The sequence below is a fragment of the Balaenoptera borealis genome, assembly GCF_965194805.1.
Source record: "Balaenoptera borealis genome assembly, chromosome: 10".
Taxonomy (NCBI): Eukaryota; Metazoa; Chordata; class Mammalia; order Artiodactyla; family Balaenopteridae; genus Balaenoptera; species Balaenoptera borealis.
In genome coordinates, this window is record NC_138874.1 from 104,534,311 (window position 1) to 104,551,385 (window position 17,075).

Genomic DNA, 17,075 nt, shown 5'->3' on the forward strand with positions numbered 1-17,075 from the left:
TAGTTCTATATTTTTTTGTTATACTTTCACAGCCAAGTTTAGAAAAAACATCCCCCATTGAGTCTTCCTTAGTGCTTTCTAGGAGAACTTTTTCTGTACTTAAAATTGACCTACTGATTTAGTTCTATCTTTTCTGTTATACTTTCACGGTCAAACTGAGATATATGGCATGCCAGGCAGAGTGCTGATTTTGTGTCTTTCAAACTGATAGCCTTTACATAGTTGCTCAGTATTCTTGGAGAAGGCAAACTAAGTGCTGTCTTAGGGGAGGGTAACAAGGTCCATCAGTGGGGCACTCATATCCCCCTACTTAGTTCCAAGCAATTCTGCTTAGACTCAAACCTGCAAACACTATGCAGTGAAACCTAAGCCTCACCAAGGAAGGGGTTCCTTTAGGGTTCCACTTCTTATCCCAAACTACTTATCAAACAGCTTTTTCCATATACATCCCATACTCTTTTTAAGAAGCCATATTTGATGATGTTTTACCACCCTCACCCCCACGTAGATGGGTGCCCTAAGCAAAAGTCTGCAAAGTCCTTTTTACCATGCAACATAACGTATTCGCTAGTTTCAAGGATTTGGATGCACAGATCTTTGGTGGGCCACTATTCTGTCTACCATACTATCTTTAAAGTCTAAGAGAATGAGGAAAGTGAGACAAAGTGACAGGCATTAGTTTCTGAAGGAGAGCTGTGCTGCCAGCTGAGCTGTTCCCCCCCCTGGGAATCCTCACCAGACACAAAGAAGGGCAAGGACCAGCACACTTAGCTTAGAAACCTTTTGAATAAGGCTTCGAAATCCCCCTCAAAATTCTGATTGACTTTTTGGAAACCTTCATACCACTATTTCAAACAAGAAGCAAGTTCACAGAAATGACACAGTCCTCAGCTGTTCCAAAAACCATGGCAGTCTCAGGGTGATTAACACTTAGTCCAGAGTGAGATGAAATATACATGCCAGCCTCAGCTCACCATGCCTCTGGGGATGCCATGATGAAGGAGAGGCCTAAAAGCTAGTTAAGAAGGAAAGATCCAAATTGGGGGGCGGGGCGGGGGGGAGATAGACAAGGTAAAGAGTTTAGAGTATCAAAGCAGAAGTGGTTGAAGTCATCATTCCTCAGAATAATAGACTATACAGGATGAGTCTTCAAGATGATGTCTAATCCCCTCATCTTATAGATGAGAAAATTCAAGCATCAAAACTAACTTTCGTGATATCACACAGTAGTTAGGTATGGTGCCCAAAAAAGTCCCCAAGTCCCCTCAATGCCAGTCTACTATGACGTGAATTTTCTACTTTGTATCTATACTTTTTCTAGATTTTAGAGCAACCACACTTTGGTGGCCATAAGAAAACATAAGACAAGAATTTAATATACCGTTGATCCACTCAAACACATAAGCCATGACCATACAGCCAGGGGCCTCCTTGAACAGAATAGAATGCTGATATGTACCTTCAGAGTGGCCACATGTGTAATCATTTTTCTAAATGCTATAGAAAATTATTTTTCAGAATAAGGCTCACCGTAAGGCTATTAGTCATCCATTCACCCATCCACTCATTCAAACATCCATTAAATACCGACTGTGTACGAGGCCTGGAGATAAAAAGATGACTAAGATAGGTCCCACCAACAAGAAGCCTGTAGTCTAGTGGGGCGGAGAGGAAAGCCATTCTGCTAACCCTAACACTACATCCTATTTCAGACCCAGACTGGCAATACCACACCTGATGATTTGCTCACTTTGTTTAGCAGAATGAACTTTGAATGCCCTTGACCTTATTTCCAAAATCCAGAGTCATCCTCATATAACCAGCACATGCACTAGGAAAGGATATTAGAAAACCTATACTCTATATACTATTCTTTTTCTTAAGAACCAAGTTTTATTTATTTACCAAAAAAAAGAGAAAAAGTTGGAGTAAGGGGGAAGACAAGCTTTACACCAAAGTCCTACAATGTAACTCCCTTTGCTTAAAAAGTGTAAAAAATGTACATCTGTTCATAGGTACTAAATATGAAGCCACATAGTCCTACGGTCTGCAGAAACTAGAGCAGTTCTGCTGGCGCATCAAAGCATATTCCCTTAAATAAAAAAGTGAAAAGTATGTACACATTTTACCAAAAAAAAGTTAAAATCGTGTGTGTCTGTGTGTCTGAGAGAGAAAAAAAGCAGGCGGACAGCACTAGAGTAGACTAGTAAAGAAGCAGGTACAAGCAGTTCCACAGGAGCTAAAAAGGATGAGTGATGCGAGCTTGTTGAAGTTGAAAACTAGAGGTGAGAGTTCAGGGCAGGCATCAAGGGATCCATAAGGAGTCAAATCCACAATCATCAATCCCAAGACAAAAAGCAGGCCCCAGATAAAACCTAATGGGTGATACAGATGTGCTTGAGTGAGCAGGAAAAAGAAAAGTCAAATCCAAGTTCTCTTTTTTCCTTTTGCAGGGACAGGAGAGGAGGAGTGACCATCAGAGTTACAATCTACCTGAGCATCGTGCCCTTCCCAGTCTGTCTGAAAATGCACACACATCCGGCCAACGTGCAATCAGCATCCAGTTCCCTCATGGAAGGTCAGGCCACAGGAGAACCCAGTCTTGGCTCTGCTGGTGTGTGCATGCAGGCTGCATGTCTCTGTGCCTAAGAGAACTTCCTTCCCCTCCAGGGCAGGCTAAGATGCGAAACCTCTTAGGGAAAGTTCCAGCTCTGACTTGGTAAGGTATAATACTATACTATTTTGGGAGGATGTATTTCAAAATAAGGTGTAAATTTATTAAGGATAATTTTTTTTTATTTCAATAAAGCTGTGGTGGTGCAGTAGAACGATCCTGAAGTTGAGGACCAGAAGGCCCGAGTTTGAATCTTGACTCTTCCAAACGTGTGACTTTGAGTGAGTTAATAAACCTCTCTGGGTGACAGTTTTGTCACCCAGAGAGCAACACCACAATGTTTATCTCACAGGGTTCATTAACTTGACAAATATTTACTGAGCACTTACACTGTGCCCAGCACTGTTCTAGACACTGGAATGTAGGGATGAATAACACAGCAAGGCCCTGGTACCTAAGCAGTTTATATTCCAACTGGAGAGACAGGCCAACAAGAAGTAAACAAAAAAATGAACAAATAATTTCAGACAGTATTGAGTGCTGTATTAGTTTCTTAGGACTGCTGCAACAAATGACCATAAATTTAGTGGCTTAAAGTAACAGAAATGTATTTTCTCACAGTTCTGGAGGTCAGAAGGTTAAAATTAAGGTGTCAGCAGGGCTGTGTTCCCTGTAAGTTTCTAGGAAGGAATCCTTCTCTGTCTCTTGCAGGTTCTGGTGGCTCCAGCTGTTCCTGGCTGTGGCAGCATCACTCCATCGCTGCCTGCATCTTCACATGGCCTTCTCTCTGCATCTCTCTGGGTCCTCTCCTCTTCTTAAAAGGATGACCAGTCATTGAATTTAGGGCCCACTCTAAATCAAGGAAGATTTCATCTCAAGATCCTTCACTAACACTATTTCCAAATGAGGTCACATCCTGAGGTTCCAGGGGACATGAATTTCAGGAGCACTCTATTCAACCCATTACCCATTTTGCAGAAGTGCCGTAAGGAAATAAATGAGGCGATGGGCAAAGTGTCTAGAGGTAAATCTTCAGCAAAGATGGCCAGAGAAGGCTCCTCTGAGGAGGTGATTGCCTAACTCTAAGAGTAGTCCGCTACAGGAGGAATGTTCCGGGGTCCAAGCATCCAAATAGAGGCCTGAGGAGGCGACTGAGCTGATGTGAGAACTGAAGATGGTAAAAGATCTCAAGAACTAGGATGCATTACCTCCCTCCCCCAGAGTGCTCAAAGGACTGAACTTGTAATCCCCTCACCAAAGAGAGTAGGTGGTCCAAGCTCAGGAAGCCCCAAACCACAGCCAGCTTCCCTTCCGAGAGCATATTAATTTATAGGCCTCTCTCCCCACCTCCCCTGGCGATGCAGGTGGTTTCCTGATGCAGGATATTAACTTTCAACTGCTGGAGGTCCCTAACCTCCATGCTGGCCTAAAAGGTTTCGTCAGGTTTGGATAAGCCTCAGATAAGGAGCTGAACTTTTGCAGGCTTATGAGAACTGCACCTCCAATCCTTCAGAGATTCGCTCATCACTAGCCTTAATCCATCTCAAATAAATTCTGTGCATACAGACGTGGTTTCCCACCATGGCTGTTTCACAAGGAAAAAGAACAGCTTTGTCTGTTCTGCAAAAGCCCCCTCTGTTTACACTATGCCCACGGATTTAATTTCCGAGATTTACATTTTAATTCTTTAAGATATTCAGGAGATAAATGGATAGAGAGGCCTAAGGTTGAGGCATGGCCCTTTCCTCGAAAACCTACTTGCCTTGTTTTCCTCTCTCCTGAGCCCTTGTTTCTTTCTCTTGCCAAATTTAATTTGATTTCCTTCTCCACTCTGCTCAGGGTTTCCTCCCCATCTTCCAGCCCTTTACTCTCTTTTCTGTCCCGGCCCTCCCATAATCCCCGCTCCTCCTTCTGGACCTCCCAGATTGGTTGGTCACCCATCGCAGTTGAATGGTGTCCCCAACCCCAAAATTCATGTCCACCCTGAACCTCCGCATGTAACCTTGTTTGGAAATAAGGTCTTTTCAGATATCATTAAGATGAGGTCATATTGGATTAGAGTGGGCCCTGAATCCAGTAACTGGTGTCCTTATAAGATGAGGAGGGGGCGCACAGAGAAAAAGGCCATGTGATGAGATGATGGAAAGATGTAGCTACAAGCCGAGGAACACCAAGGATTGCTGGGAGCCTCCACAAGCTGGAAGAGGCAAGGAAGGATCCTCCCCTAGAGGCTTCAGAGAGAGCGTGCCCTCGCCAACACCTTGATTTCAGACCCCTGGCCTCCAAAACTGCGAGAGAATAAATTTCTGTCGTTTTAAGCCACCAAGTTTTTGGTTATTTGTTACAGCAGCCCCAGGAAACTAGCAGAGCACTCAACCTGCTCTCCACCCCTCTCTCACCTGGGTCCTCCACCTCACCTGGGGCCCCACAGCCGGGCCCCAGGCCCTGCCCTCTCCTCTGGGGAGGCCCACCTTCTGACTGTCCTCTGTATCCATGACTACTGAGGCCATGTGATCTCTATTTATATAAAGAACCCAACTAGGTTTTCTTTGTTTTCTCCATATTTTATTATGAAGTCTTCAAACGTAGAGCAAAGTTGAAATAATTTGCAGTGAACACCCATATAGTTATCACCTACATTAACCATTAATCTGGTCCCTCCAAGATGACTTTGTGATACAGTCATAAGAATTCGGACTAAGTCCAATTGTCTGAATTCAGACTCTATCCTTTACTAGACGGGAGCCCCTCTGCAAAGTAAAACTACGTAAGCTTTATGAATCAATTTCAGCATCTGAAAAATGGGGATAAAAATGGAGACAAATCAGTATGTGAAACTCATAGGGTTATTCTGGGGAAGAAGGGAGTTAAAGTATGTGCCTGGCACACTGTACTTAAGTAAGCAGAGGCCATCTTTATCCTCTGCCACCCGACACACAGCACTTTTATCGTGTGCACAGTGCATGCTATTTCTCTGCCCAAAAAGCTACAATGACTTTCTTGTGCTTCCTAGAACAAGTCTAAATTTTGCTGCCTAGATTTTAAAATAACCAAGAAAACCATTGTTCAAGCTATCTAAAATATCAAGCTGGTTTTTTTTTTGGATTGGAATTCCATCAACTCAGGGGCATAACTAATTCACTGTAAAGATCAACAACACTGATTGGTCATCCTTAAATAGCCAAAGGAGTAATAGAATGAATAATAAAAAATGGGATAGCTCAGTAACAATACTATGCATGTGATAGACAAAATGTTTTCAATCACACTGGGAGTGTTGGGGGCACAAAAAGACAAGAAGTTTTTGGCTATGGACAGCCTGTGAAGGCTCCGTAGCTGGTCCCATCCGATCCCAACCTTGAGCCTGGCGGGTTCACTGCCCTCTCGAAATTCCATAAACGCAGCACCATGCTTGTCTTTGTCTCCACCTCCATTCAGACTGTTCTCTCTCCAACCCACCCACCCACAGGCCTAGCCTGGTCCTGCCCACTCAGGCCTTCTACCTCCTTCAAAACCATCTCCAGCTCCACTCTTGCCGCAGTTCTGCCCCTTTCCCAGGGACCCCCGTCCTCTATGACTTCCTCCGGCACTGGGAAAGGACAGAGCCCACCAGCCCACAGACTGACTGGCTTTGAGTTTCCAGTGAAGCCGTCAGCATTTGGAGGTAGGAACAGTGTCTGCTAAATATCCTATGTTCCTGCTCATACCCGCACAGACGGGAGCTGGTAAATATCTGCTGATTCATTCTAGGTCCAAATACTGTCCCCTCAAAAAAAAAAAGAAAAAAACAGTGGTGAAGGCAAAGAATGGAAAAAGACTTTTGGACTCACGGACAGGAAAATGATTTGTCGTGGCTGTCAACATGACCAGCTGCTGCACTGCCAACATCCTGTCTCAACTTTATTAAAGAACCTAAACTGTCAAACATAAAAGAAGTGTGTGTACATGCTTACACATGCACACGCGTACATGTGCGTGCACGTGCGCACATGCACACCAGCGACACACAAAATGCCGCTTCCTCTGAGTACTGTCGTTTCGTTCCATTGTCATTCGTCAAACATCTATTGAGCACCTACTCTGTGCCAAGCACTGCATCTGGTGCTAGGAGCTCAAATTAAAAGACACAATTCCTTCTGTCCGGGAGTGGGATGGGGAGGCTTAGACAGATCATTATGACAATGTGAGAGAAGCTCTGACAGAGGCGGGAGGAGGCGATGGGTAACTCCAGAGTGGAAGGACGAATTCCCCAGCTGTTGGGGTGGGAGTGAGTCAGGATAACCCAGCACAGAAGACTCAGGCTGAGTTTTACAGAGTGAGCAGGGGCATAGCTAGGAGGGGGACTGTGAGGGGAGCTGAAATCTCAACTATTTCCAGGTAAAACGTCATCACAGTGGCTGTAGACACTGTCCTAACAAGACAGCAGAGGACCGCGTGAAAACGAGAGTCTGCTTCTCACACACGCATTGGAAGCATCAGTATCAGGCTGAGGACCTACAGCACCCACCCCTGGGCCACCCACCGTGATGGCAGAACCTGGGGACTCTTCTGAGGCCAGGGTGCAGAACAGGACAAGGGTTGCTGAAAAGAGGAGAGAGCATTCCAAATAAAGCAATCAATTGATCCAAAGGTACAGAGGTGTGGACGAGCATTTTTAAGACTTGGGATCAATCGGGTAGAGCCTTCTGGGGATAAACAGGACGAGATGGGGGGGGGGATGCTAGAAATTAAGGTGAGCATGGCTTGAGGAGGCCTGGCCTAGTGTCTCCTAGAAGAAAGCAGCATGTCAATGAGTGTCCATATCCAGCCATCACTGTGAGAACACGCTGCCAAACCTACTGTCAAGTATAAAGAACACATTCCTATCAACTGGCAAAATGCTTCCCAAAAGATTGCTTCAGTTAAGATCAAAAAATTTGAATGAATCAACTAGGATTGTTTGTAATGTTCTGTGGCTTCCAGCAAGCCAAGCTCCAAAGACAATGGAAATGGAGTTCCCTAACATCATGGGGTTCCAGAGCCCCCATCCCCTGACTGCTGGGCTAGAGGGGACCAAGTGTACCAGAGGTAGCAGAGGACATGGGCAAATGGGCACCACCTGTCTCCACAGGTGCCCCCATCAGCGGGCCTGATGAATGCGGCTGTCACAGGCAGGCCTCCAAGTCAGAACATCCCCTCTGCCTCGAGGGGAGAGTGTACCAGCCTGGGCATCTGGAAAGGGGCGTCAGAGAGAGAAAGCTGGGGAAAATTGGCAGGTGGGTGACAGCCCAAACAGACAACACGCTCAACCTCTCACGCTCCCTCCTGCCTAAGCTGGAAACACTCACAGCCTCATAATCTGTCTCCAGGACAAACTCAGTGACTTAAAGGATGGTCTGTCTTGGACTCCAGTGAGCAGCAATCAATCTAAGAAAGGTGCAGGGAGCTTTAAGCACTCAACAGCTGGGCTATTATAAATAGACCAGTTGTTTTACCCCTAGCCTGCCCAGGCTATGGAGGAAGTACAAATGCCTTTGCTCAGAAACAAGGCACTATGCAATCTGCTTGAGATGAGGCAAACCCACTTAGAAGCTTCTGGAGCTAGAACTGGCTGAGAAGTCACAAGAGCAAGCCTAGGTCTGACGTGGAGGCAGAGGAGCACTGCGATGGACCGAATGTTTGTGTCCTCCCAAAATTCGTATGTTGAAATCACATCCCCCAACATGATGCTATTAGGAGACGAGGGCCTTTGGGAAATGATTATATCATGAGGGTAGAGCCGTCATGTGGGATTAGTACCCTTATAAAAGAGACCCCAGAGAGATCCTTTCCCTCCTTCTGCCTCATGAGGACACAGAGAAAAGACAGCTTTCTATGGACCACAAAACCAGTCCTTAGCAGATGTGGAAACTCCCGGCACCTTGATCTTAGACTTGAAGGGTCCAGAACCATGAGAAATACATGTTTGCTGTTTGACACCCCGCCCCACCCCCCTGTTTATGGTATTTTGTTATAGCAGCCAGAACTAAGACAGGTATCTAATAAACTCACTCCTCTGCACCTGGGTGGTTCTGTTGGGCCTAGTGAGGGTCAAGGATCTGTGACCGTGTTTCACCAGGAGTAGAAGAAAGTCCTCCAATGGGAATCAAGACATTGTATTGCAAAACCTGAAGTCAGACTGCCTGCGTTCAAACTCCTGGCTCAGGGGTCACACCTTGGGAGTGGGAAAGTACAGATAAGCAAGGGGAGGAGGCTAAGATGATCTATGAGGTAATGGATAAAAGTTAGAGACACCAGTAAGAACTCACACTTAATATAGATACAACTGGTTACATACAGAAATAGATATGCATATATACAGGGGTTAGTATACACACACATATTTTTCCTTGCTCTGTCAGCTGAGAGGGCCTAAAAGAAATGACACCCCAATAACAACAAGCACATCTAGCACCCAGATGTTGGTTTCTAACATCATTCTCCAATGAAAGGAACCAGGGCTCCTTAAGGAAACGACAGTCTAGGACAGAGATGGGAAATATACAAGACGAACTTGGAGCATCTTACACAATAGTATCAGAAAGTATTGAAGAAGGGCTCAAAAAATAATTGACAAGGATATATCAAAGGGACACAAGGAACCCACTGAAAGAACTCCTGATGGACAAGGCAAGAAAATAAAATTGGTATTGCTTTATAGCCCAAGGTATAGAATAAATATCATGAGTCCACATTGATCTAAATAAATGATTGAATAAATTAATAAATGAAGGATAAGGGCCAAATCTCCTTTGCAGAAAAGTAACTTACGTAGATACCCTCCCCTCAATGAGATGGAACATAACTCCCCACTCCTTAAGAGTAGGCTATGCATAGATTTCCTTCCAAAGAGTACAGTATGGAAAGGAGGGGGAAAAGTAACTTTGCAGTGGAGAAACTTGACAAACACTACTTCAGCCAAGTGTTAAAGATCAACATCAATAGTCATAGATCACGTTGACAGTAAATGCCTTTGATATGATGTCATGCAAGTGGAGCTTTACCTCTGTGATCTTCCTCAAAACCCATAACCTCAGTCTAATCATGAGAAAAACATCATTCAAATTCCAAGAGAAGGGCATCTACAGTACAGACTCAAAATACCAGGACTCCTCAAAACTGTCAAGGTCATCAAAAACAAGGTAAGTCTTAGAAACTGTCACAGCCAAGAAGAGCCTAAGGAGACATGGCAACTAAATGTAATGTGGTGTCCTGGATGGGATCCCAGAAGAGAAAAAGGACATTAGGTAAAAACTAAGGGAATCTGAATAAGCTATGGACTTTAGCTAATAATAATGGATCAATATTGAGTCATTAGTTGTAACAAATGAACCACCCTAATGTAAGATGTTAGGGGAAATGGGATGTGGTGTATATGGGAACTCTCTGTACTACCTTCACAATTTTTCCAAAAATCTAAAACTGTTCTGTAGAATAAGGCCTTTCAACTAAAAAAAAAATCCAGGCTCTACCACTCACGAGTTATATAAACATCACTAGATGGATTCTACTCTGTGCCTCAGTTTTCTCATCTGTACAGTGGGATTATTGGTTATAATACCTACTTCATAAACTATGGGGGCAGATTCAATGAGAAAACGTGTGTAAAGCACCTGCCCCAATGCCTGGAACACGGGAGGTGCACAAATGCTGGCAGCATCATCATCACCCTCATCACCCCAATAAAATAAAATTTAAAAAAGAAAAACTGCTCTTCTTATTAGTGACCATCTCAACAATAAAACTTTCCCCCTTTATTGATCTGGCAATTTTGAAACTCAAGTACCTTGGAGGAGAGGCTCTGAAACTTCACCTGAGACTCATATCCCGGGACTGGAGTGAGGACACTGAATCTGCTACAAGGAAAAGCCCACCCGAGGCCACCTGGCAGGGAACAGGCCACCCTGCACAGCCCACGCAGAACGTGGTAAAGCATCTCCGAGAATGGGATTATTTAAATATGCCTATCATTTTCCTACATCACACACAAACACACAAAGTGAGTCGACATGAAATTAAATGGTAATGTTGTTCAGTTTGTTCTGGAAAGATGGATGCATTTCCTACATGACTTGGCTATTCTACTGATTCTGGACAGAATGGGGGATGATATATATACACGGTAAAGATTAGCATACAGGAAGTGTGACCAGGGAACCAACCACTTTCCACCATAAAAATGTTCATGCATTTTTCTCATTTACTAGTTAGTATCATATGACAACTTGGAGTTTTTCCCTGGAAGTGGTAACAATAGATTTAATTTATTCACCCAAATCCCACACTCATAAAGCAAACAATATTTCATAATGTGTAACGTTACCAGGGGGTCCGTAATTCATGGCTAAAGGGTCAGAGCTTTATAACAGATGGGTTTTCCTTTTTTCTTTTTCTTTTAATTAATTAATTAATTAATTAATTAATTTACTTTTGTCTGCATTGGGTCTTTGTTGCCGCACGCGCGCGGGCTTTTTCTAGTTGCGGCGAGGGGGGACTACTCTTTGTTGCGGTGCGCGGGCTTCTCATTGCGGTGGCTTCTCTTGTTGCCGAGCAAAGGCTCTAGGTGTGCAGGCTTCAGTAGTTGCGGCACATGGGCTCAGTAGTTGTGGCTCGTGGGTTTAGAGCGCGGGCTCAGTAGTTGTGGCGCACGGGTTTAGTTGCTCCGTGGAATGTGGGATCTTCCCGGACCAGGGCTCGAACCCGTGTCCCCTGCATTGGCAGGAGGATTCTCAACCACCGAGCCACCAGGGAAGTCCCCAGATGGGTTTTCTGAAGTGGTTGGGGAAACCTAAGATCCAGCCCCAGCAGTTTGACCAATACATTTGAAATATGCAAAAGAGCTTAAGTCAAGCACATTATAAATGGCAGTGGTCCCTGTCACCACAAGCCCACCTCAACAAGTAATGGGCTGGGCTGGGCTGCCAGAAAGCCAACTATGATTTATTGTTCTCTTCAGATTAGTAAAAGCAATGCTATCCAGTGTGAATTCCAGTATTAATCCACGTGGGAAAGAACTGATGTTTCCAAATGGCCATGACAGTAGGTTACACTTCTGAAACCACATTTCTTTTCACCTTAATTCTCAGCCACTCGGAAACCTCTGCTTTTACCCAAGTTCTCTGGATAATACTCAAAACCTGCAGCATGGGACATTTTGTACTCTATTAACTCAAATCCACTTAAAACTGATCAAGATAGAGCATCAGCAGAAAGCCACATTGGGTCAGGGATATCCCCAAGTCTCCCATTTTACAGATGGGAAAACTGAGGCTCCAGGGCAAAGCAGCTGGCCCAAGTTCCTCAATAAAGGCAGCAACACTGCTGTGAGCAAAACTGGGATCTCCTAGGTATATAGCAATATATATACATTAATGATGTATCAGTGTATGTAATCCAGATGATATACACTTCGGTATGTATTGGAGAAAAGTGGCTTTTTAAAATCTGAAGACACATAGAGGAATATTTTAAAGATGCCTTTGATGAGCATAATTTTCCAGCCTTAAGTCATGGCACAAGACTCGACACATGCAGAAAGTGTGGCGCTCAGTGGAGGGCAGCTGGCTGGGAAGGGGGCCATCCGTTCCCACTGCCCAGGGGCACAGAGACCCACTAAGGGAGCAACTAGGGTCTGTGGGCAGGGTCGCATCTCAGCCCGGCCTGAGCCTGCTCAGCACTCAGCCTTGGTCCTGGTTTTAACTTCTCACACATTCTGGTGCATTTTCACAGCAGCCAGTGTGGCCACTTTAAATGTAAATAAGACCAGGTGACTCTTCTGCTTAAAACCCACCACCGACTTCCTTCCTCTGATCCCGAGACTACACGCCTGCCCTCCTCTCCTCGTTCATTTCACACAACTTCCTCTCTCACTCCAGCTTCCTTCTGATCCTGGAACACTGGGGTGTTCCTGCCCACCAGGCCACTCCCTTGCAAGTTCCCCAGCTGGTCCCCCAGATTCTCCAATAGCTCGTCTTCCTTGTCATTCTCTGGCCATCCCATCTAAAATGGCCCTCCCAGCCTCTATCGCACCATCCATGGTATTTTCTTCACTGCTTGTACCCCTCTTGGAATTTGCCTTGTTTATTAATTTGCACGCTTGGCACTGAATGTTCCCCAAGCTAGACCGTGAATTCCGAGAGCACAGGGGTCTTTGCCGTCTCGGTCACTCATTTATCCTCAAGGCCTAGAAAGTGCCTGGCACACGGTTACTGGTTACAAAATAAACGAGCGCACTATGTTTGAAAGGTATCAAAAACTAGTTGAGCTGGAAGAAACATTTCTCTAATAGCAAGATCCCAGCCCCGGGTGAGCACCGAGGAGGAGGGAAGGCTATGCCTCTTGGGCACAGAGGAGTCTATAAGGGACTTCAGTTCACTGAGCAGAGAATCAACTCAATGGTGAAATCTTTACACGGTGCTCTCTGATGCTCTCAAATGCCCAGCTGAGAGGTCGTGTTCTCATTTCCAAGCCACTCTCTTGGTTTCTGTTCGATTTCAGAATCAAGGCTAAGCCTATGGATGAGCATTCAAAGGTGCTTCAGTAACTTCAAATGAGCTGTGTGTGTGTGTGTGTGTGTGTATGTGTGTGTGTCTGTGTTTGTGGTCTTGACTTCATTATTAAACAATCGGTATAAAAGTGCTCTAAAACTCAAGATTCTAGACACGTGTGCACGTATAGCATTTCCAATTGCATTTGATGTGGTGAAGAGCAATTCTGTGGCTCTTCAGAATTCCTGAGAGCCATCCAATGGCTCATGAGCTCTGCGGATAACAGAAAATGTGGGTCAATTAAGCCTCCTTGAAAACGTGGCCCTGTATCTCATACATACAGAAGGCCCAGCTGTGGGCCCACGGGTCCTTGACAGTCCTCATGCCCTGTGGTCTAACAGCCACAGCAAGTGGCATTTACAGATGAAAGAACCTAGATGAGCTTGAAAACGGCACAGGGTAGAAATCCACTCCCACGTGCACACACCACAGATACAGCAGAGAAAGGCCCGGCAGTAGCTGCTGCGCTGTCACCTGCTGTAACAAGATTGATTTGTAGGGAAGTTAAAGATAATGCGATCCAGAGGAAAGAACTTCGGTTTCCTCTGAGAACGTCTGATGTTGTCAACTTGCAAGCCTGCTTCCCTCTTCTGCCCGCCCCGGTGTACGGCAGCCCAAGTGTGCAGGGACTCCTCTGGGCAAAGAGGCCTCACCCCCTCACCGCCAGAGTACACATTTGCAAAGCAGTATCCCCAGGCTGCCCGTGAGTCCCTGCGCAAGCCAAAGCCAGCAGGGCCTGGGTGCCCACAGCGTGGTCAGTCCAGAGCCACTCAGAGCTGTCCTGTGTGGATGGGCTGCAGAACCGACCCCGTGGCTTCTGTTCATCTGAAGTCACACAGCTTTCTACTGTTTATTTCTAGCACAATTCACGGCCCCTCTGTTTCAAGTTAACGGCACAATTCTGGAACAAGAGTTCAACCCCAGAAGATACTGTGCAGTCATGTTTCAGATGCTGTCTGTAAGACCCAACACCTTTGTTTTGGTCTGATGTTACTGTCACTGGCACCTTTTTTTTTTAACATCTTTATTGGAGTATAATTGCTTTACAGTGTTGTGTTACAACACAAAGTGTTGAATCAGCTATATGCATACGTATATCCCCATATCCCCACCCCCCCTTGCGTCTCCCTCCCACCCTCCTTATCCCACCCCTCTAGGTGGTCACAAAGCACCGAGCTGATCTCCCTGTGCTATGCAGCTGCTTCCCACTAGCTATCTGTTTTACATTTGGTAGTGTATATATGTCAGTGTTACTCTCTCACTTCATCCCAGCTTACCCTTCCCCCTCCCTGTGTCCTCAAGTCCCTTCTCTACATCTGCACTGGCACATTTTTGCTGTCACATTTTACTGAGCATTCATTTCACAGGCAGAATGGCCAGAAGCAAAGGTAAGGAGGGGGTACCAGCTGGCGGTTCTTTGCCATCATTTTAGAGAATGTCTCTCTCCGTACGAAATGGTCCTGCAAGGCCAGAGCCATGTAAATAATTCACAAAAGCAAGTTCAGTTCTCCCCATCTGAAATCCTAGTAATATCTTATGAGGGAACTGCTGCCCGCCATCTCGCAGGGCCACGGGTAGCTAGCAGCTTCCGTCTCTGGAAGATGCTATTCAGTCTCGATAGACTGTGATTTGCAGATGATTATAACTTTTGCTCTGCATATCATTTTTCCTGACAGGCAAATCCCAGCAATCGAATGGCATGACTGATTAAAAAGGAGGCAAACTTGACATAAGCAGTCTGATAAGCCATTTTTTATACCGACTACAACAACCGTGAACGCTCACAGTTGTGGGTAGAAAAGCCAGATTTGATACCAACCTTTTCTCTCCCCAACCTCCAGGGGCCTCGGCACACGTGCTCCAGCAAGACTTTCCTAACTCGAGCATTTTATGTCTCAAAAGGAGAAATGCAATTCAGTGTTGGGGGTAGGGGCGCTTGCTCTCTAGTTCATTGAAAAAAATTGCCCTCCCAGAGCATCCCACTGAAGCCCCAATCTGTCAAGGAAGAAAACGCACCGCAGCCAGTGCCCTGACAGCAGCACGTGCGTTACACCCCCAGTCGTGGCACCTTCTCAATTTTGCTTATGGCTTCGTCTCTAGCCAAATGGAACTTATTACTTACGGCTTGTTGGGATTTATGAATTATTTATAAAAGTAGGTCTATGACTCCAGACTCTTAAAAGACAACACAAGTCCCCTCATTGTTACCCACAACTGCGCTTCTATCAGAGAGAGCAGACCGACTTTCTCCATAACATGCTGCATGTTTAGGATGAAAACAATCGTTGTGAAAATATCCAGCCTGTAAGATTTCTTTGGAAGCTATCTATGGGATGCCTGGATGTATTTTTAAACCGGTCTCTTTTATTCTAAGCCAGCCTGGGATTCAAGAAAGATGTGGCGGACGTGGGCGACAAGCGTATTTCCCAACTTGAATATAAACAGGCAGGTCCTGCCACTTTCTCCTGGTGGTTTCAGGCTGCCATAAAGAAAGGGAAAGAGGCAGTTGCCCCTGAATGTGTATCTAGCAGGTTCAGTAAGACCATGCCTGTGAGTCTCGCAGAGCACAGTGGCTGTGTATCCTGAGTGGGGACTAAAACACGTACTGGAAGACACAGTCTAGGTTACACTTTCCCTCTCCAGCTCCCCCAAGCATGTGAACGTGGCTGGCAAAACACGTAAGACAGTGCACACCCTCGCCAGGCTCTTCTCAGTCACTGGACCAATTGGAGGGGTTGTGAGGCGTCCCTGGGTTGAAGAGCAGAAAGTGACCAGCCAGCCATGGTCTGGCCCACACCTCCAGGTCAGCGACACTTTTGCTTGACAAAGCAACCCCCAGGTGGAGGTGGCATATGGGGCCCTGACCAAGCTGCAGCTGGCCTTGATGCAGGGGCCTCCACCCAATCCCCTCCAGAGACACTAGATCCCACCAGTCTCACAAGCCCCACAGCAGCCCTGCCCTTGGATAGGCGCCTGGCCATGAACCCCTCCCCAGTGTCTCTGCCCCGACTGTCCAGCCCCGACCCTGCCCCCCAAGCAAGGTCCAGAGGAAGAAGCAGAGGCTGGACAGTGGAGGCCCAGGAATGCTGATGGCACTTCAGGCCACCTCAGGCCATCATCCTCGTGGTACCTCCGAAAGCTCCCATGATACGTCCACAGAAGAATGTAAAGCCCCATAACCCTCTGCACGCAGGTGATACTCTCCCAAAAGAGCACAAGCAATGGAAAAGCAGGCAGGAGACAGAGAGCTTACCTTGCTGGAAAACATCTGCCAGGAGGAAGGAAAAACAGAGGCGGAGAGAGGGAGAGAGAAAGGAGAAAAAAAAATTAATAATAATGTTGAAAATGACAGTGATGATCATCATAGCTAACATACACTGACTATGCTAAACACTCTTGGTACAATATTTCCTCTACTCAGAGGCAGTGGTTAAGAGCTTGAGCTCTGGAAGGGAACTGCCTGCGTTTAAATTCTGGCCGCATGCTTACTAACTCTGTGGCTTACAGTTCCCTAAACCACAAATAGATTTGTACTGGAAAGATTAAACAAATGATGTCCCATGTTTTAAAGGTTAAGATCGGTGCCCAGGACATGGTAAACATACAAAAGTTGCCAGTTATTATTCATGTTAATATTATTATTTTCACAACAATGCTATCAAGCAAGTTGTAATATTATCCTCACTTTATAGATAGGGAAACTGAGCTTCTGGAAGGTTAAGTAACTCATCCAAGGCCACAGAGGAATAAGCTCAGGATTGAACCCAAGTCTGTCTGATTCCAGAAACCATCTTCTTACCCGCTACTAAGCTGCCTGGCTGGTTTATAAATAACAACAAAAGCAACAAAGGCACACAACAGGATAAACAGAGGAAGGGCCTATGAATAAAGTTTCA

The 17,075-nt window shown here is 45.6% G+C and overlaps 1 protein-coding gene across 4 annotated transcripts in view; it reads right to left on the reverse strand.

The window, feature by feature from the left end:
- The window catches only part of GFRA1 (GDNF family receptor alpha 1), a 221,631-nt gene that overhangs the window by 147,106 nt on the left and 57,450 nt on the right, over positions 1-17,075 (reverse strand). For 3 of the 4 annotated variants that reach the window (XM_082407847.1, XM_082407845.1, XM_082407846.1), the window contains one exon: positions 16,433-16,447. The exons of the other annotated variant lie outside the window; for it this stretch is intronic. In XM_082407847.1, coding sequence (XP_082263973.1) covers positions 16,433-16,447 — 15 coding nt within the window. The remainder of the gene's footprint in view (positions 1-16,432; positions 16,448-17,075) is intronic. 4 annotated transcript variants of the gene reach the window in all.